Below are 26019 nucleotides of genomic sequence, written 5' to 3' on the forward strand. Positions count from 1 at the left end.
CAACCACGTGACAAGGCTATCCTCTTATTGGTCAAGCTGCGGAGCGACGAGAATTCAAACCGGAAAAGAATGGCGAGTACAGAAGAATGAAAGCGACGAAAACAAACACGCAGCGCAAAACTAGCTTTTAACTGTTATAGTTGTCTGTCGTGTCTATTACCTAACCGGGCTTTGGTATGCTACGGAGCAGCCGAGTGCTTTTGTTTGTTTTCTTTTGTTTACGGTGGAAAGGTGTTCAGGAACAAGTCGCCGTAACCAGTTGTTCCGTACAATGACGTCACTCGTGTGTTTTTCGTCATTGTCACATTTCAAAAATGAAAAAGACCTAAAAAGAAACTTCAAGCCTTCGAGTTCAAGATAAACACTCCATATCCGAATTCCGTCGCGCCTCTCTTCGTTTACTGTGTTTCTCACACCTTTTGAAAACAACAATTAAGCCCAAAGCGAGCCGGCGCAGCAAACCGCGTGGCATCCGCACTCCGCCCCTATTCGTCATCGGCGTGCTGGCGCGAGAACGCAAACCGGGAAAAGTCCTGGGGAACAGAAGGGTGAGTAAAACAACGCCGATGCAACCGTGCAGCTAAACCGTTGACCGTTTTCTGCATTTACCCGTGACATTTACCCGAATGCGGTGTGTCGGTAAAGAGCCAAGTGCAGTTACCGTCCTTTCCCTATACGGTAAAAAGAAGAGTAGCCCGATGAAATCGCCGGTTTGATGTGACGTCTGCTGATAATGACGTCAACGTCGCATTCGGGTTCATATACAAGTGCAAGAAAGAATGCGGGTCCTTTTAAATGCGGGACTTCCTTCCCATTGGGGTTCGCAGGCCTTGTATTCTCAATGATTGATCGAGAGAGTCTGAGTGTTCGTCGTTTGGACTGTAGAGGGCAGTGTATGTTTGCTTTGACCCGGCCCTTACCAGTCATCAGGTCACCATCGTGGATTTTCGCGGCAGCAAAACGAACCCGCGAGTGTAATAGGTTTGCTCACGGTGTTTTCTGGATCAAAAATATCATCGTCACTGTTTCTTTCAAATTGTAAGATGCACGTCCTTCCAGAGCATGTTAATAACCTGCGTGGCAATCTTTCAAAGGAGGGAAGGTATGTCTTTGCAGGCACAAACGTGACACCTTTGCCCAGACCTCCGACTCTCTCGCTCGGGGGTGTCAAACTCAGGTCCTGGAGGGCCGCTGTCCTGCATGTTTTCCAAGTCTCCCTGTTGCAACACACCTGATTCAAATGATCAGCTCATCAGCAAAGCTCTGCGGAAGCCTGACATTGAATCTGTTCATTTGAATCAGGTGTGTTGCAACAGGGAGACTTGGAAAACATGCAGGACAGCGGCCCTCCAGGAAATGAGTTTGGCACCTATGCTCTAGCTCCTTTAGTGTTTGGTTGTCCTTTTGGTGTTTCACTCTTTCACTTTTTGAGATTCCTTCAAATCATCCATCAACCACCAAACTGCAGCAAGCTGAGAAAATGTGACAGAAACAGACACTTCTCAGTGCTGTTTCAAAGCCTCCCCCCCCTCTTAACAAGTACATGACTTGGATGCTTACATTTCCTCACAGTGTGCTGTCAAGTATTTTTTGCTACTCTTCCTGAAAAAACAAAGTGTGCCCATGTGCAATAAGATGGAATAGTCCATTGCACGGGAGGCACAGTGGTGGACTGGTTAGCATGCCTGCCCTCACGTAGCAGAGGTGCAGGGGTTCAATTCCACCTCCGGCTTTCCTATGCACTCCTCTGCAAAGCACAAACGACTACCGGTAATGTTACAGCTTACTGAGTCATTTAGAGTAGTGGGGGAACTATCCTTCAATGTGTCAGCATGCTGCCTTGGACCGTAAACCAGAAGGAGCAGTAATAAATTACGTACTGATGCACAAACTGTCGAATTCTTTAAATTTTTATATGAGTGAGTGAAGCCATGCAATATTTTCAAGACACGTCTTAAGACGCCACTGTACTATGTAATCATTTATTCTGCATTAAGTTAGGAGTTTTACTGGAAGACAATTTAACTTCTCAACTTCATGGAAAAAAAAAAGATTAGGATCACCTTTCCTTTCTCTTTCTTTTCCCCGCACTAATCCCACCAGATCAACTCTCCTCCTCTTCCTCCTGCAGGCCGCCTTATCTGAAAGCATGTCCCGGGAGGTTGGAGCAGCTCCAGTACCCCTCCCGGAGGAGCAGGGCCTGGACTAATCGTCAGCGGGAAAGAAGAGAGGAGTGGAGGAGGGCACGTCTGTGTTCCAGGTTGGTTTATCAGCACGGCGCCTGGGCCTGTCTTGACAGATAAATAGCATGAAAAACGCCCCGCGTCCAAACCTGCTACACAATGGGCTCAAATCAGCAAATCACTGCCCAACAACAGTGCCTCAATGACAACAACACTGACCTTTAAGGCTTAGATGATTACTTATCAAGCCCATGTTGCTGATTTAGCCACCAAGTAGTGAGCATAATGCTATTACGCCTTTTGTCTGGGTCATTTGTGTTGTAATACAGACGGGCTCATGCTGGCATGAACTAATTGATTTCATTTACATGCTACGTTGATTTTTTCAAACGGCCTTTTCTTAGGCCACAGAGGTGTGGCAGTGATCCCTTTGCAATGTGCATTATTTATAGAATCGTTGTAGCAAAAGTGCGAGGGAATTTTCTCATGTCAAATCCTGGAAATAAAAAGATTGAACTCAATTCAGAAATTACGAATGTTTGTTTGTATGTAGAATATTTTGAAGTTAGAATGATTGGAATTACTTGAGAAATGATGAATAAAAAAATAGAGCATTTTCTCATCCGTTCTTAAAAAAAATAATAAATTGATTAGAATGGAAATCCGTGCTCGAGTCTCATTAACCCTTTCATGGACAGCGGTTACTACAGTGGACAATCAGGTTACAGGGTGCTTGAAAGGGTTGAACATTGTTAAAATCCGAATTGTTTTCACAGCATCAGGATACAGTCTCTAGTATCATACATTTCTTTTGGATGGTTGATTTCAACGAAAGTGCCTGTGATTGATGTGAAATAGTTGAACTTTTAATTCTAATTAAGAAGAATGGTGTTAACCTATGTCTTAAGAAATTATTCCGGAAATGCGTGAGAGAACAAAAACACAATTATTTGGGTCTAGAAAATGTCATTTACTTGACAATCCTCATTAGGAAGCAGAGGGCGAAAAGGGACAGCTCACACATACATACATTATGTACATACATATTTCAACAACATACCTCATCATCTCCATAGATATAATAATTGCACTTAATAATTATAGAGACACTTTTTTTCCCAGCCCCTATACAAGTCAACATAAATAAATATAATACAAGCAGTGCAGACACACAAGCAAGTACCCGCCGTGATGTTTTCAATTGCGTGTCGGCGGCACGACATTCCAGAGTTGTGGAGAGGAAATCAAAATATCAGTACACCTGCAGTCTCATGAGATCCAATTCAAGAGTCGTATCGAAATTTCAGAAACATCTCGACACTTGCGAAGGAAGAATTTCGGCTCTTGTATTGGATTGAAACTGTTAACCCAGTAAGTCCAGTGAATGCTTGTTTCTTAAAATGACCCCAAAACAAACTAACAAACAAGAACCCCCCCCCCCCCCCCCCCCAGGTCAAAACACAATCAAAGGACACGTTCTGCTTGGCCTGACCTGCGGCGGACAACGTTGAAATCAACTAAAACGTGACAGAATATTTATCATCGTGAGTAATGCGCAACACAGAAAAAAATATTCACATCTTTATCCCCTACTCCCACCGCCATACAGTGAGCACAAGAATCATATTGGAGAAGCCTGAGTGTTCATGATTCTCGACGAGCGGGTCAGCAGATTCTAGTACAGTACCTCTGTGTTTATTGTAATTATTATTATGATGGCGGATAATGCTTACTGTTAGCGCTCTACATCAGTGTGAAGAGTAATCAGCATCTCGGCTCATGATTGCCGTTTTCCTAGCAAAGTCCTTTCACACACGGGACTGAAAACTGATGGCGGACTCTCAGAATTCGGAATTCAACCCCGAATTTCAGGGTGGGGAGTCAAACAATGGATTAAGGATTCAAAAACACATGCAATGCTTCGGGTTCCTGAGGGCTGTGATTTAAAAAAAAAAAAAAAGATCGCCTCTGGTGGTACGCCAAAGAATCCCTGCCCAAGTGCAGTTCATTTGTATTTAGCGTGTCCGTTCAGTACATTAGCACGGTTTGTTTTTCAGCATTTAGGTAGGATTTTTTTCATTGATTTTTTTTTTTAAATGTACAATACATTTTATTTTAATCAATCAGAACAGGTTTTTTTTGCCCTATATTTAAGTGCAGTGTTAATATTCAGACAGTGCATAAGGTTCCAGTGACTTACAACAGTACTACATGTACTTTTTTTTTGAGGGGGGTGCAACAGTCATTTCTCGTCTCATTTTTGCTGAACCTTTAGGTCTGCTCACTACTATATTTTAATTTTAGTCATTGCGGCAGTCGTTGGAGAGCTCGGAAATTTTCAAGGTGGGACTTGGTGTAAAAGGTTTGAAAATCACTGTTCGACTATAAGGGCTGGTGCAACTGCTAACCACTAGCTGATCTATAATTCTTCAATGGGGGCATAGTGTGCTTTTTTTTTTTTTTTGCTGCTTCTCCTGCGCCCCCTCCACCGTGGTACCGGTGCTTTCGTAACCATAACGACTGGGGGCGGAGCTACAGTATGAGGGATGCGACCAGACGAGTGGCTACTCCTTGCAGAGCCTCGAGTGTGGGAGGGGGGGGAAAAAAGGGTGCCCTCATAGAGAGGGTAAAAGCACGAATTGAATTTTCACTCGCGGAGGCAGAACTTCATGGCCAAGATGCCCTAGTGACACTTGTCAAGTAACGGAGCGGATCTGTGCAGACGCCACATGACCATATTTTCTTACGCCTGTATTAGAGCGACGTACTAAAATTCAAATTCCGTGTTTTGGTGAGAATTCCTGAATATTTTGGTCAAAGATTTAGTGCGTTCTTCTGTCCAAACGGGGTCAGACTGGATTTCAAAGCGAGTTGCCGTCGGTCGCCTCGCGTCTCATCTGTAGACTGGAAGCTGGATGTGGGCGTGATGATGAGGCTGCTGCTGCTGCTCCAGCATCTGTTGCGTCCCGGCGGCCTCGTACCCGCGGCCCAGCATGCGCTCTTTGATGCAGGGCGGCTGGATTTCACTGATGAGGCACTCCAGAGACTGCAGACTTCTGCTGAGTGCTGCGGCGTGGCATAGACTGGCGCCCGGCGGCCCGCGGCAGGCATTTTGCTCTGTGCCGTAGACCTGAGGATTGGGTCACAAAGCGGTGAAAAAAAAAAAAAAAAGAAATTGCAGTAAATTCCCTGAAAGGTTTTCCGTGATATTTTTAATGGGGAAATTGAGAATTTTGGAATTGAAAACATTCAATGGGAATTGAATACGTTTTGTTTGTCATAAGAAGCCATCCATGCAAAATGGAGAGCTCTCCTTCCCCCATTCAAGGGCATTACAGGACCTTAACCACTCTTGTTTTGTTCCACTTGAATCAAGTGGTGGTCTATCTGAAGCTCACCCCCTCGCCAATTCACAGTTGTTGTTGGTGGGGGGGAATTGGGTTGTTCGCTGAAAACTGCCTTTCCTGCTTTTGTACTCTAGCTCAAGTAATCACAGTAACGCTTTAGTTCCATCTGGTGGCATTTCGGTGCCAAGGAAACAATTGGAAGTGAGTCGAACACTTCAATTAGACACATGTAGTTCTTTGCCGCCCTCTATAGGCAATTACAAACCCATTTCGGGGGGTGTCAACTACTCAGATTTTCGCAACAGGGCTCCTTCCCGAAACCACTTAAATAGTGGGAGTTCGTTTATTAAGTTCGCTGTTAAGAGACGACTTTCGAATGAGCAAATTCCTGGTTTATTTTTATTTGTATACGACTGTTAAATCCCATGGAATGTTTCCAATTTTGTGAATTGCACCTCTACCTGAGGATGAACTGGAAGAGGGGGAGGATGGAAATGTGTCTGGTGGTGTTGGCGGAGTTGGGAATGCGGGGGCGCCATGGTACCCGGCACCTGAGAAGCGTAGCAGTCGCCATTGGGCGTAGCGGTGAGGCCGTCCCAGAGCGGCGTGAAGAAGTGTCTGACGGACAAGTGACCCTGCATGGGTGGATGCACCCCGTAAGAGGAGGACGCCAAAGTTAGGCAGCTTTCGGGAGATTGTCCCACGCCGCAGTCGGCCGCCGCGAGGTTGTACATCCTCGCCGCTCCCTGTCGGTCGACCTGATGGCTGCGCTGCCACACGGCGTAGTCTGCTTGGGCCACGTGGGCGGCGCTCTGCGTGGGGACCACCGCCCCGCCGAATGCCATGCTACTTTGCGTCGGGGGCACGCCCGCGCCCAAGTCCGGGCGCGCCACCGCCGCCACCGCCCGCAGAGAGGGGCTGGCCCTCGCCTCGCCCCCTGGCCGGGGGACTCTGTTCAGCTGCCTCATCAGGCTCTGAACCTCCGCCAGCTCAGAGTGAGGGAGCAGGCCGTGATCTCCGGAGGGCATCCCGGCACGAGAACAAAGCGTTTCCACAGGAACGTCGGGCTTACACGAGTTTACGTGATAGGCCTTGTGCCCATGCCGGATGCTATATCCACCATTCACTGGATTTTTATACGGCGTCAGACAAGCCTGATTGTGCGTCTGTTTGGTCCTTTTCCCCTCAGAGTTCTTCACCACACCCTTAACCGCCGCCGCCTTGCCGATGGCTAACAAGCCCTGGTAGCCTCCGGAGTAGGGCTGCGAGTAGGGGCTGTAGCTATGGCCCGTGGTGTCCAAGCCGTTCACTGTCTTGTTCAGCTGTTTGTGTTGCGGTACCCGGATGTCCGAGGGAAAGATCTTGATGCACAGTGGATTGTTGGCGGTCTTCTTGGCGAAGGCGTCCAGCTCGGCGGGAGACGGGTAGCGGGAAGCCGCCGAGGGTGGCTCGCCTGGGAAAGAAGGCAGACAGAAATGTGCCATTAATCCGGTCTTTCCTCAGCGAGTAATAAGAAGAGCGATACACGTCACTGAAAGATGGAGTTTGCCGTTTTCAAACCGCTAGCAAGATTTGAACATTAGCCTCACTTGACTCACGCCTCCTCCGCTCTCACGTCTGAGCAAAGTCGCCATCCCCGCCGACGTGAATGCGCACGGTAAACGAGACGAGCTTATATCCAACTCTTTTATGCTTTCATCGATCACCACTGACTCAAATTGGCTGGCGATCGTTCCAGGGGTTGGCCTACCTCTTGCGTCTGTTGGGATGGGCCGCAGCTCTTTGAAAATGGTTGCGGCGCTCAAACCGTGACGAAAAATGGTTGCGGACGGATCGGCAAGACCGAGCCGTGATTGAATCGCAAGCGGAGAAGTCGACAGCGGGTTACAAACGGCGGCTGGATTTAAATGTCATTAGCCGGGTAATTTCAAGGCTGCTTAACGCTAAGCGACGGTGTAAAGGTTGGGAAAAAAGGCGGCCCCGTTTCAAACCAACGGGGCCCGGGCCGTCTGTTGCAGCCAGCTCGGAGTGTGTCGCTTTCATTAAAGTGGATGCGAGTCAGCTGGGATCATCTGAAGAGAAGACTGTGATCTGCAGTGAGAGTAAAAATGTACACTTCATTTAATTCTCAATAACAAAACCAATTCCAGCTTTGCGGGGGCGAGCGAGCTTGCTCCCGTCTCAAATTGATTCGGGAGTTTATTTCGTTTCAGGCCCACGGTGAGTGCCCCCCCCACCTCCTCCTACCACCCACCACGCCTGTGAAAATGATTCAATCGACACGATCCTTCCCATGAAAGAAAGAAATTGGGTGTTTAAAATGGAGGGAAGAAGGCGAGGAGGAGTGTTCAATCCAGGAGGGAATTCAACAGAAACACCACAAAGCAAAACAATGCTTGCTTAGTATGAGGAGCGCTACCACCGAAAACAATAACATCCGCCACGTCGGGACTGGAGAGACCTTAATACTCATGGTGTGTAACATGATCCATTTCTGAGCCGTTTTTTAACAAGCTTTCCCATCGGGGGGAAAAAAAATAGAAATCACAGGGTCACTGTTGCCATTACGAAACATGTACTGCAGGTTGTTGGATTACGACGAGGTTGCGTTTCTTATGTGCCTTTCTAATCAATTCGTCAGAACGTGCCTCACTCCCCCCCCCCCCAAAAAAGTTGCATCTCTGATTTAAAAAAAAAATGCTAAATTTGTTGACCATTTTAGGATTAGGATTCATTTAATTCATCGTTTATTGATAATACGTTAGGGTTGGTCGTGTGCTAATCCTCAACTAGATGCAACAAAAAAAAAACGTGTCACCTTTGACAAATAATAGAATATTTATGAACATAAAGGATAAAACTGTTCACGTGAGATGATTGGGGGGTGGACGCGCAACGATGCATTTCGAGCGTAATTGTAGAAAAGTGCTGTAATTTTCCATCCCAAATAATGCGGGCCAATTATGAGCCGCGGCTAATTTAGCGAAGAGAAAATCAAAAAAGGCGTCGTTGGCGGTGAAAATGTCGCCGTGTGTGTGGAGCATGCATGCTTCGGCAGGGTGTCTGGTTTTGTTAGGCCAGAGATTAGAGCCCTGTCAGAGCCACCCAGACACAACACAGCTGCACTTCCCACTGTGGCTGCATGGCTGCGCTACTATGGAAACCTCATTAGTTAATAGGCACGAACACCCCCCCCTCCCCCACCCCAAAACCCATCGCCTCCTCGTCCGAGCCACCCCATGCTGCACGCACAGATTGATCAACCAGTCAAATCACGATTTAGTGAAAGGTTTTGGTGATTAGATATCCAATATGTAATTCTTTTTTCCGTTTTAGGTGTCACTTTTAGTCCACTTCAACGGGGAGTGACAAACAAGCTTGAAGCAAGCAAGCTCTTTCGAAAACCGTCGTCATGTGAGAGTCTTCTTTGCATTTCCTCAAAGTGATGTTACACGGTATGATCGTCCCCTTTTTTGACAGCGCGAGAGTGTGAACAGACAAAAAGGTCAGGGATACTTTTAAAAAGTATGCTTTCATAAATATATATAAATCACATATATATATATATATATATATATATATATATATATAAATCACAGCACCACGATGTTGTTGCTGTCATTTTCCGTGCATGAAATGACTGCTCCGCATCAACAAAAACAAGCAGAGAGCGTCAAGGTTCCCCTGAGCAACCAACAAGTGTTGTCAGGTATAGAAATGGCACGCAAAGATAATTAACAGCCCGACCTTGATCACCCAGAAACCTGCCGACCGCACGCTGCGTCACAGGCGGGGGATGAACGACCGTGTGGAAAAACAAGCATAGCAGACGACATCATGCGGTGCTGACGAATTCGGTATTATTTGACCTCCTCATGCTTGCCCCTCTCCGCAATGATTTGAAGTCGATACCATTTACAAGACTTACCGACACTCGATGCGCTCCCCAGATAGCAGTAGTTCTCATTCGGGGGACTTGCTCATTCCTCAAAATAGAGTAAATAATTGAGGGATTGTAATGCCCTCTCACGTGGGCAAGGTGAGCCACGGTTTGCCGATGCGCTTTCAGTTGGACGGAACAAACAGTCAAACGTGCAAATACGAAACGAGAATGCTCACGAGAAGCTGCGAAAGGCCAATTCACGCCCAGACGTTCACACTCAGACTAACTGGCCAACCCCATTGTAGCTCCTGCTGCGCCACTCGGCCACGCCCTGTAAAGGCAAACGCTGAAGACAATACGTACAGTAATTACGCGATATAATCTGATGCAAGTGTGATTTATTTTTATTTTTTCCCTCGCTCCTCTGTCTTTCTCTATGTGACATTCGTGCACTCGCGGCCGACAATAAGGCGCTCTAAAGCAGCCAGTTGTACGGACCACGGAAGGGAATGATTTTCGGGGTGTTTCGGGTTAACTTGCGAGCTAATTGCATGTTGCAGCGATGTTGGATAATCATTGATGTGAACGAAGGTGCTCAAGTTAGTGAGGAAGGGGTGACCCATGTCGAGACCAAGGTGCATGAGTGGTCCCCCATTTTAGCCCCCCCCCCCAAAAAAAATATCTTCTCAGACTTTACACAACGTTTCTGCAATTATCCTTAAACATGTGTCAGGTATTTCGAAACAAATGTTTGAATTCACTTTGCGGGTGCTTGAACGATGCCTCTCGGTTTGGTGTTTTGGCCCGTTCAATGATTGCGGTGGCACGCTGATTGCCAAGTGCAACACTTTCGCAGGCGAGTCATAATCCCCATTTCATCCCTCCGTGCAATCATCAACTTTCAAGCACCGCCGTGCATTGTGTGCACGTTTCGAAGTTATGCAAACACGGGTGCCGAAACATTTGGCTGGGGGGGGGTTGTTGCGCTGGTATGTAAATGGCCTTTCATAAGCTTTATTCCTCCCCCGAAGAAACCCTCGCCATGCTTTCTGCCTCTTAAAAACAGGCTAATCTTTTTCCCGTGGTCACACTTGAAGCCTACACCAACCCACCCCTGCGCGCCCGCCACCCCTCCAGATTAGAGTGGATACCTCATTGTTTGGGAGCGGTTAAGAGTTAATCACTGATTTATGGGCAAAGCAAGCCCCTTGCACGACCTCCAGCTGTTACCCAGAGGGGACGCTTAATGCAGAGGGCCCGCTGGAGCCGCCGATTCTCACGCGAGATAACGCTGGCGTTCATGCATTATTCTGCGATAATAATTTCCCCAGCACGAGCGCGCCTCTTTTGGATTTCACGCCGAATCCTTTTTTCCGAGCACTTTGCTGTGATATCACGAGTGCCGAGCAGAATGCGACTCGACGCGTACTTTAATTACAGCTCGGCGCACTTAGCAAGTCGTGATATTTAACGTAACGGCCCGAGACCAAGCGCATGGGCATTTGGAACGCATTAAAAAGCAAACCTGGAACGGTCGCCATGACAACCTCCCCGATGCACACACTTGGCCCAGGAAGTCCAGTCATTAAAACCTAGTAATTAATTGTCATTCCCTGCAGTCATCTGTTGTTTGCTGCATAACACTCGGCACCTCAACCTGTCAATGCTGAGCTCGGCAAGCGGCGAACAACGGGCCATCACACCCCCTTATGTCCGTTGGGGGTGCGCCAGATGGAAGACTCCGTGTGAGTGTACAGCATTCCCCCGCTTGGTGGCGGTTCATCTTTTGTGCCCCGCTCTAGGGTGGGTTGCAAATATTTTTTATGGATTTTCACAAAGGCTTTATTAAGTAGTTTTATATTTGATTACTGTATTCTCAGAAGAATCACTTTTTTTATTGGTGCCAAAATAGACTCAAACTGTATGTTAGAGTGAAATATCTAAAGTAGAGCATGAGTAGGTTCCTTGATGTTCAGATGCATGAATATTTATCTGGCTTCTTCACGTCTCCCCTGTGGTCGACGCAACCTCGCCGCCGCTGTAGACGACAAGGGGAAATGGGAAATGGAAAAAAAGCAGATGCGGGGGCATGTTGACACCGGAGCACACGCTCTTGGATGTCCCTCACACTAACTCTCTATTTATGACACGTCTTTCATAAACAGGCTGGAATAAAAATATACAGTGAATCTCTGCTCCCGGGGTTAGGGACCATGTCCTGAGAGGAAAAGCAAAAATATATATGAATGCCACCCAGGCCCCATTAAGAAAAAAAAATAAATAAAAAATAAAAGGCTACCGGTATATAGTGGTGATACAAGTTTTCTTTTCCATGTCCACACCCGTAACTCATTTATTCATATCGCCAATAATTTTTACAAATGGATGGAAATGCCATGAATCCACTCCCCCCAAAAAATACGTGGGAAGAGGACCTTAAAAAAATTCACAGATTAAATTGCAATTGCAATTTTGAGCGGAAGAAAATAATTTGATGATTTAAAAAGAAATCTTTCAGCCTAATTTCTTAATTGGAAATGATTTATTTAGCAATATTTTTCAAATGTTTTTTTCATGTACTTATGTATCTGTTAACAGAACTGAGTGACATGACAAATAAAAAGTGTACCGTTGACGTTTGTGGACAAATTCAAATAGTTGATTTCTTACCATTTTTCTTCCTGAAAACACAACAAATAATCTTTAAGTAAGTTTAAGTGGTTCATTTTTCCAAAATATTGGTATCCTAATTGTCCTGCAATTCTGGAATGATCAGGGTTCATTTTTGTTGGCTAATAATTTTATATTCCATGGAAAAATTTACAAGTAGGTGCGGGTTTACTGTACCATGCTCCCAATCACGCCATTTTTGTCTACTTTACATCGCGTCGAATTCATGCAGTATGACCTCGGGGCGCGCGCACACGCTCCTCAGCGCCCGTGTCACTACCCATTTGTTTCCGTGGCGCTTGGCCCAGCACGGGCAAAGTTTCCCTCGTCTAAACCAGGCCCGGGCAAGGCCATCAGCACAGGGAGAGAGTGAGGGACAAGGGCAGGCGAGGGGGATTGGGGGGGGGGGGGGGGGGCATTTTCAGGCCTGGCTTTCAAGTCGAGATAAGAGAGCGGGTCGTTCATTCACTGCCGATCGCATAATTCCTTACAGTGGTTTCACAGAAATGGGACTCTTGGGCTTGCGAGCTTTCATGTCCGCTCCCTTTCCATTTATTGACAGCTAAAAATGGAAATGGCTTTGAAAAGCGCAGCTCAAGGATGTCCCCATTTAACTGGATCCAACAAGGACTCATTTAGCGAGGAGGCCACACAGAGTGAGCTCCCGCTGCCATGCTCCCACTTGAAATGTCAGCCTGGCCGCCGCAGGGGAGCTGCGCACAGCCCCCGGGTGGGGGGGAAGGGGGGTGTCCCCGCAGGTAAACAGGATGAGAGCGCTGATCATCCCCCCCCCCCTAAAAAAAAACATTCAGCCCGGAGGCCAACGGGGCCCTTCTGTTCCAGCATTTAGTAGACAAGCTCTCCACTGATTCCCAATTAATATTTCATAACAGGAAAGGCACAGACTTCACCGAGGGAGAGGGAGAAATGGGAGCATAGAAGGGTGGAGAAAGTCTCTTTCCTCCAATTGAACCCGTTACATCAGAGCTTTTATGGCTCTTTTAATAGGTTCCGTGACCTCAGCGAGCATGAAACAAGAACCCAATGAGGTCTAATTACCTCAAATGTAGCACAAACACTGAGCGCAGGATTCAAACAATGGAACATTGATTCGCGGAAAGACACAGGACAGTACAGCCTCACAACCAGAGGCGGCAAAAGGAGTCGCACTCCGTGCAGTGGTGTCTTGACTTACACGACCCCGAATTTAGGAGTTTATCAATCTGCTGCTTCGCCGAAAGTTGGCTTTGTATTTAAGTTACGAGCAAGCTAAAAAAATAGCGTTAAAACCACGGCCCGCTGAAAAATAGATTCTGCTTAGTTTAGCAACTTTCTTAAACCTACGCATCCCTACCTACATGTTCAGTTGAAACCACTAGTGGCTAGAATATATCCCACTGGTTCGTAGTGGGGCTAGCTCATGAGCGAACGGGCTCCTCCTTTCGGTCGGCAGACGGGCGGCACCGTCATCCACGGTGTCACCTCTTCGCTTAGGAATTTAAATAACGCCACCAGGCTGTTGTGCAAACTGGTTTCCAAGGAAGATGCATTTTCGGGGCATAGCAAGCTAGCTAGCTAGCTAGCTGGTTGAAATAGAAACTACATAATAATTACACCAGATAACCATGGATGTGAACAAAGGTGTTCACATTCTTGTATAGCGGGGTGGGGTGGGGGGGGGGGGGAGTGATTGGCGGCATCACTGGGTGCTGTTTTAGCCATGAAATAAATTATTTTACTTTAAAGTAAAAGTTAAAAAAGAAGTTCAGACATGACATTTTTGTTTATTTTGGGTCACTCAAATTGTTAAGTTGCATGATAAAAGAATGACATTTAGGGCGTTTTTAATTGCTGTCAATGTCACGGCGGGTCAAGTTTGACCTGAACAGTAAATACGTTTTGGAAGACGCGAAAAGAGACGAACCCTGTTCAACTCAGACTCACCTTCGCTAGTGTGTGGCTGCGAGGGTGGGGGCGCAGGTAGCAGCAATGGTGGCGTCAGGACATCCAGGCATGTCGGCACGCAGGTCAAATGCTGCGAAGACGGGTTCTGCCGTCTTTGAATGCAAGCCAGCATGGTGGCGCTTAATGGCTGCACACAGCCTGGGTGCACCTGCTGGGGGGTAGAAAAACAATCCAGATCTTAATACAGGATATCTTGCGAGAACGTTTTTATGAGACAGTGGGGATGTTGTTCACGGGGGAGTTGGAAACGGTCCTGAGAACATAATTTGGTGGTGTGTAAAACTTGGAAGTTGTTTTATGTTGTCAGACAGACTCGAGGGAAAATTTTAACATTTCCCTCATAGGGTGGAATTGAAAAGCAGCATGTCAGTTGTCAGCGGAGCAGGGCAAGGGACGGCAGCCTGTAGCCGAAGCTGTTCCTCTTCCTGGAGAGGCCGCTGTGCTTTGTTGGATGTGATGGACAGAAGCTTGCTCAGCGTCCGCGTGTCTGCCACAAATGTCAGGCCGTCCGCCTCGACAAGAGCCCGCTTCCTCCTCAACTCTTCCAACCAGCTCGCATGTGTTGGTCTGCACTTTCAAAATATATCTTGGCGACATAATGTTTTATAGATTATTTTTCAGACGACCAAGTTATGGCTTCGTGGTCTCTGGACCGCAGTTTGAGAACCTCGGTGTAGTTGTTGCCCTCCCCCCAAGCCGACAAAACTCACTTCCAAGTCGTCACCTTCCACATCTAAAGGGACCAAAGACTCCATGTTGAAATGTCAAAAGAAGCCCTCCATTAGGGAGTGCCAGGAAAGGGGAAGGGAACAAGCCGGAGAAAGTCTATCTCCTGGGAATCCCCTTTTACTGGCAGACAATGAGATGTGAATGTTTCATTATGACCATAATTTGAAGCTGGGACAGATTGGGGGAGAGAATACAACAGGGCGGCCATTATCATTGAACCAAGAACATACTTGGCGCCAATCAGTACAAACAATGACATTTTGCCATCTCAATTGAAATGGATTCATGAATAAGCATTTGCTAATCACCATCAAGTTTGGAACATCGCAGCTAATGTTTTTGCATGCAGAAAGTGCTGTGCACGGCGACAACGCTTCACGCTAAATCGCAAAATTAAAGGGGGGGAGGGAAACAAAATCACAATTAGATTATTTTACAGAATTGTTGAACCCTAGCTCTGATGCAGACATTTTGCGGGCTTGGCGTGTAACACGCGTTTGCTTCGTTGCTCCGACATCCTCCCTAATAGGGTCAATGGGCGTCCTTCCTGTTACAATAACATTACGGTCAGGGCTTCCAAGTGGGTCCTCTTCAATCAGCGGATAATGTGCGCTGGATACATGATGCCAGAGGTTGGAGAGCAGATGTCTGGCGTCTTCACGCTTCCCTGCAAAAGCACCCCCCCTCCCCCAACCCTCGCCGACGCCACATTTGCGAGGTCTCCCTAGTTGAGCATATTGTACCTTTTCCTGAAGTTCACTTCTGAACTTTATTTTATGTGTGACATATTTTAATCCATCATTTCAGTAGTTTTATTTAGGGGGCGCTATAGCACTGTCACAAATTTGTGTAGCCCCAGTTAAGCCACTGCAGCTTTTTACTTGATATTGTAAAATATAGGTATTAATTATTTTTCTCAGCTCCCCTAATTTATTGGTCATGCCCTCCCACCCTCCTTTAGCCCCGCTTCAAAAAAAAAATCCTGAAGCCGCGGGTGGAAAAAAAAATCATCATCATACAAAAATAGTCCAATACAGTATTACAAAAAAACAAAGTTGTATTTGTTTTAGAAAAACGACAATCCTCCACCACATACGTGAGGTCTCTTGAGTTCAGCGTAAGGCTTTCTTTCTTCTGTCATGCATCAGGAGGAAAAGCCCCAGAAAGTTTAAGGTGCACGGGCGACTAATCTTTATCTGTCTCCAGTGACATCCGTTGAGGGGATAAGCGGCACAATGAGGCCCGGAGAAGGCTCACCAGGGGCGATAAAGACCGTGTGCTTTGCCGTCCATCTGCTGTACCCTACGGTGTTTCCGATAAGGACGCTTTGGCAGTCATTTGGATTTTTTTTTTCCCTATCTTTTCCCCGCACAGATTATGAGATGGCACTTTGTGGGACGATAGCAAGGTCAGGAGGCAAGCAGTCAGGGGGCACTTTTAAAAGCGGCTGTATTAAGCTTTAAATGTTAAGTAAATTTTCGTGACCAAAAAATATAACGGGTGGTTATATTTGTGTCGTCAAACTGGCAGTAAAAAAAAGCTGCTGACAATCTCATTGCGTTTTGCTGAGATAACCAAAATAGCACTCGAGCACGGACCGTTGCCAGGGTTGGCGCGTTCCGCAATCCGCAGCGTGTGCCCTGGCAATAATGAGGCAGTGGATGGCAACGAACGTCCTTTATTGTGAAACCGCACACAATGGACCTTCTTAACAGCCATGTAGCTTCTAGTGCAGAAAATCTTGTCATTAAATGCAGTGTATGATACAAGTCAAATTGTCAATTGTATAATTGTCAATTGTATGCCACTATACCAACTAGTAAAGTGTCAGCCTCTTTCAAAAAAAAAAAATACTCTTGCCCAAGGCTCATCGTTATTATTACCGAGAAAATGTAGCGGCATCGTAGCATAGCATGAGGCGTCATCAGGCAAAGTTGGGGGTTTGGGTTGGGCCTTGGGGGTCAAAGGAGCTCTGTTAAATTATGCAGGAAGCAGTGCACCTGTCTGACCCCACTGGCTCACCTGTGGCCCCCGGTGACCCTGCAGGAGTCACGCTGAATATGGCAGCTAATTACTAATCCGGGATGTGTGCCCCGCTCACTCCGGAAGCTCGGTAAATGATTTAATGGGAAGGGTGAAAAATAGGAGGTGAGATAAGGCTTTTCACTCACTGGCTGGATTAGCATAAGATTGCCATGCTAATTTCTACTACCCCCCCCCCCCCCCAACCCACCCCCAAAAAACAAAACAAAACAAGAAATGGACACAAAAAATAGGTCAATTTAGATTAACATCGTGGATGAATAACATTATTCTTATTGTGCGAATGAATGATACATTCTTTACTATCATGTCATATTTTATCTATTTTTTATCAAGTGTAAAAAGAAGTTGCTAATAGTAAAAAGGATCCAACGTGCGGTCCATAAAGCCATTTTCTCGTCCTCCTCAGTCACTTACTGGTCGCTAGTGCGCTAACATTCACACCTGGGCAATTTAGAGTCTATAATTAACCTGAACTGAATTTTAGTGAGAGAAGCAAGGTTGACCCTTGACTGGTCTCCAGCCAATCGCAGCGTTCATACACAAATAACCCTTCACCTTTACAATACATTCACACCGATAGACAATGCTGAGTTTTTAGTGAACCCAAAGTAACTTTTGGTGAAAGAAATAGGGTGCACCCTGGACTGGTCACCAGCCAATTGTAATTGACCCCCACCCCCCCAAAAAAGGTTGATAATTACCTTGATTAAACTAGGGCCCCAACCAATCAATCGGCTAATGGATAGCTAGCCTTTTAAAATGGCCAAGTGTTAAGCGACCATAAAACAAGTTATTGTATTCATTGTATACAGTATTTTAAAATGAATCAGCCAATTTTATTCTGCCAAATATCGGCATCACCCAAAGAAAAATTTGGATCGGTCAGGCCCTAGTTGAAACCATATACACACCCTACTTTGATCCCAGAACACTTTGATAGCATTTCAAATTTAGATTCTCATATAAGGCAGACACAAAACAGCTCATTTAGTTGTAAGTAAATGACTAACAATGAGTGACGGCGGCGCAATCGATGAATAACAAGCTTCTTATTGTGTAATGAATTCCTTATTATGTCTGGAAACGCTGCAGGATGCTGTCTTAATAATGGGAGGCAGCAGACAAGTAGTTTGACACACACTGACTGAAATAGACGGCAGTGCAGCTGCCGGATTCACCCCCCACCCCTCCCGCCCCCTTATACCCTTCATACATTTTTAATAGAATCTATTACTTCTGGATTAGCCGATAAGAGCCGGCCTGCTTAAATTCTATAATAGCTTGCATAATTGCTATCAGCGCCCCCGAGAAGAGCTGCCGATTTCTCCCTTTTCTTTTTCTGCAGAAGATATTTTTTAAGTCACATTAAGGTTTGCGATGAGGATAATCAAACGACCTGCTCTCAACCCCAAGGCTCATCATATCCCATCCAACGTATGTAAAACAAACGCCTCGGCCAACAGGAGGACAGATGTCCGGAGCATTCGGAGGCATGTAAATCATGCTGAGCCCGAGCTGGAAAAACATTGTTATTATTTTTCTCCGAGCTGCCGCTAAAAGCCAAAGTGAAGACACAATAAGATGATGTGTCTTACATGAAGCGCCACAATGGACTTTTTTTTTTTTTTGGCAACTGGTCCACATTGCGGCTCCACTGCCAAACTATGTAAATGAATCGCGAGAATCATTGCAGCGTACAGTACCAATGTTCAACTGTAAAGTGAAATGCGACATTAAATCCACGATCCATTTGCCACCCAAAAATGGCCTTGTTGCATTTTGTGCGCTTTCGGAAATGGTGTAAGATGCCACCAAAACTCTGTCTATACAGGAAAGTAGCACGCTAGTGATAGTGAAACTGATGCATCTCGAGCGAGAGACAAGCTCTATATGTCGGGGATGGGCTAAGTTTAGCCTGGGTTGGTAGTTGAATACCAAGCGTCTTTACTACAAAGTGCTAAATGTGAGCAAGTATCATTTTAGAATTTTAAAAGAGGTACTATTAGAGCCAAGATGTCAACTAGTGCATACTTTTGTTTAGCTAGTAGCAAGTATAGCAGTACCTTAAGATAGAAGTGACCCGAGTTTTATTTTATTTTTTAATGCACTAATGTAATGTTTCCATAAATGCAGCCCATGCCTCAGTTCCTATTTCTGACTGCCAGTATATAAAAGTTGTCCTAACTTTTCTTTCAGCCAGATACAGACAAGATTTGTCTGGCATTAAGAAAGAAAAAAATAGTCAAATCAAGTCAAGAGTTTGCATTCTTGGACCACAACATTTAATTTTTGTGGGGATGGGCTTGTGATAAATGGACGCCGTGTGCACATGTAATTATCCCCCTCCACCCCCAAAAATTGAGCCATTAACTGTTTTTTTTTTTTCCTGGGCAATCACACCAAGCCCAAGGTAAAGGCAGTGCACAGCAAGGGGTCCTATCTTATCCTCATCCCGGTGAGCTCGCTGCCGAAGGACGACGGCTACACGGTCCAATCTTTGTAAAAAGCCTTGACTTCAAAACACTAACAGATGGTGAAAAACTTCGACAGATAAGATCTCAACATTTGATCAAGCCGTTGAGACATACTTTTTTTTGGTATTTATTCTCATTCAAAGCTCGTTTGTTTGATCTGCGATGTACCAATTGCACTGGCAAAGGAAGCGGCATTCTAAAACGGGACACGTGATGGTTCCGCGCTTGACGTGCTCCAAAAGTGCGGCCCTGCCTCCCTGTGTCACGTCTCGCATTAAAGGAGCCAATTATTTTCTTAGAAACTCGGAAATCTACCTGCTTTGCATCTGGTTTATTTTTCTGTTTCGTTAAGGTTAGGGTCTCTTACTCATCATGCCGTGCGAGTGTGCGTACGGGCGTGTTGAACTGGTCGATCGTAGGAGGTTGGCTGCTTGACTAGTAGATCTTGGGCCAAAAAAGTTTGGGCACTTCTGGTGTACATGTATTTGCGCCACCATTTGTGTTTAAATATACATCTCCTTAAAACCACGATAAGCGATGCTAACTGTTAGCGAGTCAATGGTGTTTTAGAAAAGCAGTGATGCAAATTTTAGAATGGGGTGTCATTTGTTATTGGGGGGGGGGCACGTATTTTTGTGAAAGAAAAAAAAAACAACCTAATTTAATTTTAACGCCATAACTCCCAGTCATAGCAACAATAATAATAAATGTGTCTTAGTCTGTCCTCAGGCCGCTTTCAGTTTACTGCTTTGCTGTGAAAGGTCAACGATTCCCTCAAATCATTAAAATCCAAGCAGCCCGTGCATGTAATGCTCCCTGTGGGCGATAACCTTATGATAACCTCATAGAACGTTCCAGAGAGGCTGGGGGGGAATTGGGTCACTGACCCGCCCTGCGAACCAAGCGGGGGGGGGGGGGGGGGGTTCCTTCAGCAAGTGGCGAATAGTGATGCCTTCACTTGTAATTTGACAGCCTGCATTATTAATTTGAAGTAATGGCGGGGGCACCGGCACGCAAGCCAAAACAAAGATAAGCCCAACGCGAAATAAGCCTGACAGTACTGCACCCCCCCCCCTCCTCTCCCGGTGACCCGCGGGGGCCTCTCCTGCTCCTTAACCTCCCACCCTTAACCCCTCTTTCCCTGCCCCTGGAAAGAAAAGACTAATTAGACACATTTCAAAAGATGGCAGCCGCCCTCTAATTACAAATGGCAGCTAAAAGGTGATCACACAGGGGCGTACAGCGCTAAACCAGCCTTGCCAGGCTGTGAAGGGCGATCAAGAGGGAAGGCGCCACCCCCTTCAAGTCCCCTACACTCCCCCGTAGGACATAGACGCTCCATATTTCACCAATTCAATGGACAATACACATTTCAAGCTTGCCCTGCGTCCCCAAAAAGATAATTATTATATCATCTTCTCTAACTCAAAAATGAAATCCATCTCACCCTATCTGACTACCTCTTTCCACTTGACACACATTTGCCCGGGAAGGAGATTGTCAAAGGCCTGGAATTTGCCAAAAATGGTTGCTTCCAACCAAAATGGACACCTTTCTGGTCAATTTCGGGCATGGATTCTTGGTGGTGCGAAGTTACGGACAAAACACGATTATGCGTATTACCATCGCCAACAGATCGTTGTCCTTCTACTGAAAGGAAGCCAATATGAACTGATGGTGGCCAGATGTTGAGTGTGCCGCTGCCATTTAGCATTGGATGTATGAAGTGCATTGGTATCTCAAATGTTGCTCATATCTCAAGACAAAAAAAAAAGGTCATGTGACAGCTCGTGTCTCAAACCTCTTAAGTCAAAGCATTGTATCTCAAGGCATCACTTTACATTTGGGCTGAATGATTTTGAAACAGAATCTGATTGCGTTTTTTTCCCCCCCTCTTGAATATTGTGATTAAATGTGATAAATTTTTCAAGGTTCTCTTCCTGTGTATTTTCCCTAAAATGCCTACATTTGGTGACTTTTATGGCTTTTTGAGGCCTCCCAAGAAAGGCGATTCCAAGAGCGCCTTTGCAAAGCCTAAGTAGACAAGTGTCCAGCCAAGAGAAACTCTTGAGTGCTTCTGTAAAAATGTAATCCCACTAAACTGCAGTTTTCCTCTTCTCTGTGAAACACCCTACCTCTGCTGGCAATAAACATGATAGGATTTCACACCTGGCCAGTAATCATCTTAAAAAAGAAAAAAAAAAACTGACGTTTTTTCTTGAGCGCCTCCAGGCTAACCTTTCCACCCTGTGCAGCAAGGCGAGGTGCGAGCACGCCACCTCCGGCTTGCACACAATGGACGCGGAAAGGCGCTTTGAGAGAAGGGGGGTGGGGAGGATGGTGTGGGGCGGGCGCCCCCGTGCTGAATAGGGCCATGATAAAAACACTTCAAAGTGCTTCCCGGATCCGCGGAGATGCTGCTGACACATGAGGCGCCTTTCAATGGAGGCACAAAAGCAGCGTCCATTGCACACACATGCACAGTATAAACTGGAAGTGCTGACAGGCAAGACCAGGGGAGGGTAAACTTTCAAGCTACAGGGCCACGTTTTGATTACTAAACAGATGGGCCATGTCACCATAGACAAAGTTAAGACAAAAAAGTAAAACATTTGAAATATGTAACATTGTACATTTTAACAATAAATTAATGATTCCTTCTCTTTGTTTTAATTATAATGAACCACTTACTTGATTAAATACAAATGTATATGTATATAATTTGTAAAATTTCTTTCAATTCCATCTGCCAATTATTCATTAAATATTACATGTACTTGGAAGTACAAATGATTGGAAATCAATGAAGCAATTAGTCAATTAAAACCTGTAAAATTGTACATTTTAAAACTACTTTTTACATACATAAAACAAGCATTCAATAAAATACACAAACGTAAAATAGTGAAGTAAATTAGTTATTTAAAATAAATCAACTAATTAATTATAATATATTAAACGTATATTGCTGGCATCAGGCCAATCTTACAATTGAATCAATTTCATTTTCATTTTAAATCTATGGTTTAGTTTACAAATGCTATTACTACTATACTATTATTGAATGAGATTTTTTTTAAATCACTTAAAAAATATAAAAGATGAACCTTTTCGTTTTCATAAATCAAACTACTTATGGAAATATAATAACAATGAATAAATTAATAATAATACATATGTTGTATACATATTTTCTCTCAAATATTTTACTATTAATAATAAAAGGGATGAAAACATTTTCATCAACCAATTTTAGTGTAAATGAATCCACCAAATCTGGATCATAAACGCTTAGCGGGCCAGATTTAAAGAACAGAGCAGACCGTCTGTGGCTCCCCGGACCATACTTTGCCCACCACCTGAGACCCATTTAGATGCAAAACCTCGCTTATGACTTTACAATGCAGTATGTGCATCTTTTAATTTACGGTCATTAATTAATAAATAAGCATTGAACACGACTGTTTTTTGATCTGTAATACACGTCGTATTGTAGCGTGAGTGCACGTGTAATATGTCGTCCATAAAAGGTTTTCTTACAGAGTTTTCTCCTCATGCGGCTTGTTTATCTTCTCCGCGGCTGGCTGGTTGGAAGTGCCAGTGTTTTCCTTCCCGCAGATTCCGCGATGCCATTGAACTCCTTGACGTAGGCACCGCCACGATTTTAATTCTTTCTTTCGCCGACCCCCCGGCCCCGGTTTGTTCGTCCCAGACAGCCCCGTCGCCCCGCGGAGGAAGAGCCGGTGTTGTAGTGCTGCCTTCCCCGCTTTGAGAGACGTCGCTGAGGGGAAATGATGAGTCCAGTCCGGCGCTCTGGCCAAACCGGCTCCGTCCCCCGGAGCCAATCAATCAACGCTGCCTCCGCGGATATTCCCACGGTTGGGCCAATCAGAGGACGGAAAGGGAGGGTCAGTGTGATGACGTCATCCCGTCAAGTGAAGCACGTTGCTGTTTCGCCGAAACGCTTAAAGGACTCGGACGCCGAAATCAGGGATGGTGGAAATATGCAAAAGTTTGTGATTTCAGGCGGTGTCACTCGAATTGATTAATCGCAGATTTTGAATTTCCATAGTTTGTAATTTTGGGGTGAAAAGAAATGACTTTATGGATGAAAATATTACTGGCAAGTCTTGTTAAAGTGTTTTTAAAAAAACTTACTAAAAAGCATAACGCTCTTTGTTGCACTTAAAAAAAAACTCAGGGAAGAAGACATGTTATTGACTACCTTAAATTTTTGTCATGGCCCGAGGTTGCTTAGCAACCAGAGGACCTACCTTCCAGGCCAGTCACCATGCCCGGCCTTGAAATTGCCCCATACATAACATTCTTGTTTGCCTTCTTGTTGAGGGATAAATGAGAAAATCAATACCCCTCTTGTACTTGCCTTATTTAGGACACAGCCAGCAGTGCCGGCAGACAGCGCTTGCAGTTGCCATACAGGTGTATTTTCTTGGATATATTTGTTACCTCATAAAAGTGAACACAGTTGAAGTCATTATTAACGACATTAAGAGGTAGACGCAATGTACACATCATCACAGCCATTCAACGTAAGTGTATTTAAAACAATGTTCACTTAGCTTCATGGTAACAAGCAATGGAAAAAGATTATTTACATCCTAACGTTTAGCATCACTAGTCGGGAGACTCAACAGAAACTGTGGACCAACTCTGGACTGTAGACCGGCAATAGTGGTTATCAGCAAACATATTTTTGAGGCTGAGTTTAAAACAAAACACCTGAGTGCATTAGGTGTTATAAATGCTGAATGATTTCAGCATGTGAGAATGTCTTCAAGACAGGAGAGCAGGATGGACAAGTTTTAATTTAACAAAGGCAGAAGGCGTTGGCGACCACAAGTTTATGGTTATGAATAGATAAAGATCAAAGGAGGATGAGTGACTGACCTCCAGGCATTCTGTGACTGTAACTTCAAAGCCAAATGAGGATACCATTCATCCATTTTAAAAGTGCTGAGTCAAAAATAACCCAAATCGGGTGAAATAGCGAACCCAGCACAGGGTCCAAAGGTTGGGTTATTCATTCAACCCAACTTGGAGCAGAAATAACCTAATTTGCCCAAAATGTATTGCGACCCAGCATTTTCTTTTTTTTAAAATGTGAAATCAGAGAAGTGGGGTTCACTCTGGAAGACGGTGCATGCAGGGCGCACTGACAAAAAAAAAGTATTCACACTCACATCCACACCTATGAGCAATTTTGAGCCTTCAATAAACCTAACACGCATTCTTTGGAATGTGGTCAAAAACGCCACACAGGAAGTCCTGATTTAACCCCTGAACCTTAAACTGTGAGACGGATGTACTCACCAATAATGTGCCGCGCTGTTTTTCCAAGACAGACCCTCTGACCCACTGCCATGTGAGACACATGATTAAATTGTTTCTTGACAGCTCCCCCAAGTGTCACCAGAATATGAATAGACCTGCAGATGGCAAAGGGGGTTACCATGCCAACTCGTGTCCCCTATATTGAACGTGCAACATTGGAAATTGCTCTCCCACTTAATTACTTGTTGTTGTTGTAGTACAGCTTTTCCGCTTGGGCTCACATGACTTTACGACTTACCAATTGCTGCCTCACTGTCAGCAGTTTCAACATGGCAATGAATTGCCTCCAAAACGTGGGATCATTTGATGCTCATATCGCAAAAAATAAGAGGAAGTGTTGTTTCGTTCCATTAAATACACTTTAGGACCTCATTTTAAGGGTTGACTCCATTTGAGGTTTGGCTTTTCATTGACTTTGTCACCATAGAAGGTTAATAAGGGGGCATGAGGAGGTTGAGTACCAATTTGGGCAATGTTCTGCATTAGACCGGCCTGGGAAGTTAAAAGTGCTTTGGACTTTTAAAATAAATAATGAAGACTTTCAAGTATAAAGATTCAAACAAGCAGCAAAGAAACAGATTTAAGTATCAACCTGATGCATTTTAACAAGTACCAGTGGAATGATAGGAAAAATCATAGATGACTGATTCAGCTATTTTTTATGTTATCATGCCCACATTTCTCTCTTTTTTTTTTCTTTTGGGAGTTCTCATCAAAGCACCGTAGTGAACCTGGTCGTGACAGCAATGCAAAGCTCCATCTGCACCTGGCAGACATGAGCAAATGAGCCCATTAAAGAACAGTATGGAGAAATCAACTGTTTTTGTTCTCATGGCAGAGGTCATCAGCAATGTTGTGATGAAGAATAGTGATTGCAGCGGTAATTTAGTACAAGCCTGTATGGAAAAAAAACGTTCGAGGTTTTGATGCATAACACAGAGGCATAAATATCGGATTTTAACAATTGCTAAATTGCGCTACAGTAATCTTCAATGTGATGTTCTGTAGCGCTCCCTACTGGAAAATAAACGCTTTCCCCACACATTTCTAGTACGTACTGTAAGTGGATCGACATCCTCCGGAGTTATGCAGAATCCTCATAACTATCATATTCGGCCGTTTAATAATTAACAGTATTAAATACAATTTCTTAAAGTATAACAAATAATCCGCTATATAAGAATTGTAAATAATGTGCTTTGTAATTTGTACTGTTTGTATCGAAGCAATTCTGTTCCAGTCCAAAATGTTTTATTTTAATTTTTTCGTTTGACATTTTTGGTGATAGCTAAGCATTTTGCCTACCTGGGTGGGATTTAAAAATAATATTCTCCACTTCTCAAATGATCGTTTTAATCACTGAAATGTCT

The 26019-nt window shown here is 44.9% G+C and overlaps 1 protein-coding gene and 1 long non-coding RNA gene across 2 annotated transcripts; one reads left to right on the top strand and one right to left on the bottom strand.

Annotated features, from left to right (window-relative positions):
- Positions 1-406: 406 nt before the first annotated feature.
- On the top strand, positions 407-25466 carry LOC147191706 (uncharacterized). Its single transcript, XR_015103552.1, has 4 exons — positions 407-548; positions 2132-2260; positions 3636-3727; positions 23010-25466. It is a non-coding gene; the product is annotated as an uncharacterized LOC147191706 (long non-coding RNA).
- Positions 3900-22997, bottom strand: LOC147191707 (protein FAM222A-like). The gene is made up of 4 exons (XM_086135518.1): positions 22838-22997; positions 14028-14199; positions 5992-6983; positions 3900-5313 (listed from the first exon to the last, which is right to left on the bottom strand). Exons 2-4 carry the CDS (start codon positions 14158-14160, stop codon positions 5077-5079), a joined length of 1362 nt encoding a protein of 453 aa, XP_085991644.1. The 5' UTR covers positions 14161-14199; positions 22838-22997; the 3' UTR covers positions 3900-5076.
- Positions 25467-26019: the final 553 nt, after the last annotated feature.

Source organism: Hippocampus guttulatus, chromosome 17 (genome assembly GCF_054856545.1).
Source record: "Hippocampus guttulatus isolate MCC_2025c chromosome 17, RoL_Hgut_1.0, whole genome shotgun sequence".
Lineage (NCBI taxonomy): Eukaryota > Metazoa > Chordata > Actinopteri > Syngnathiformes > Syngnathidae > Hippocampus > Hippocampus guttulatus.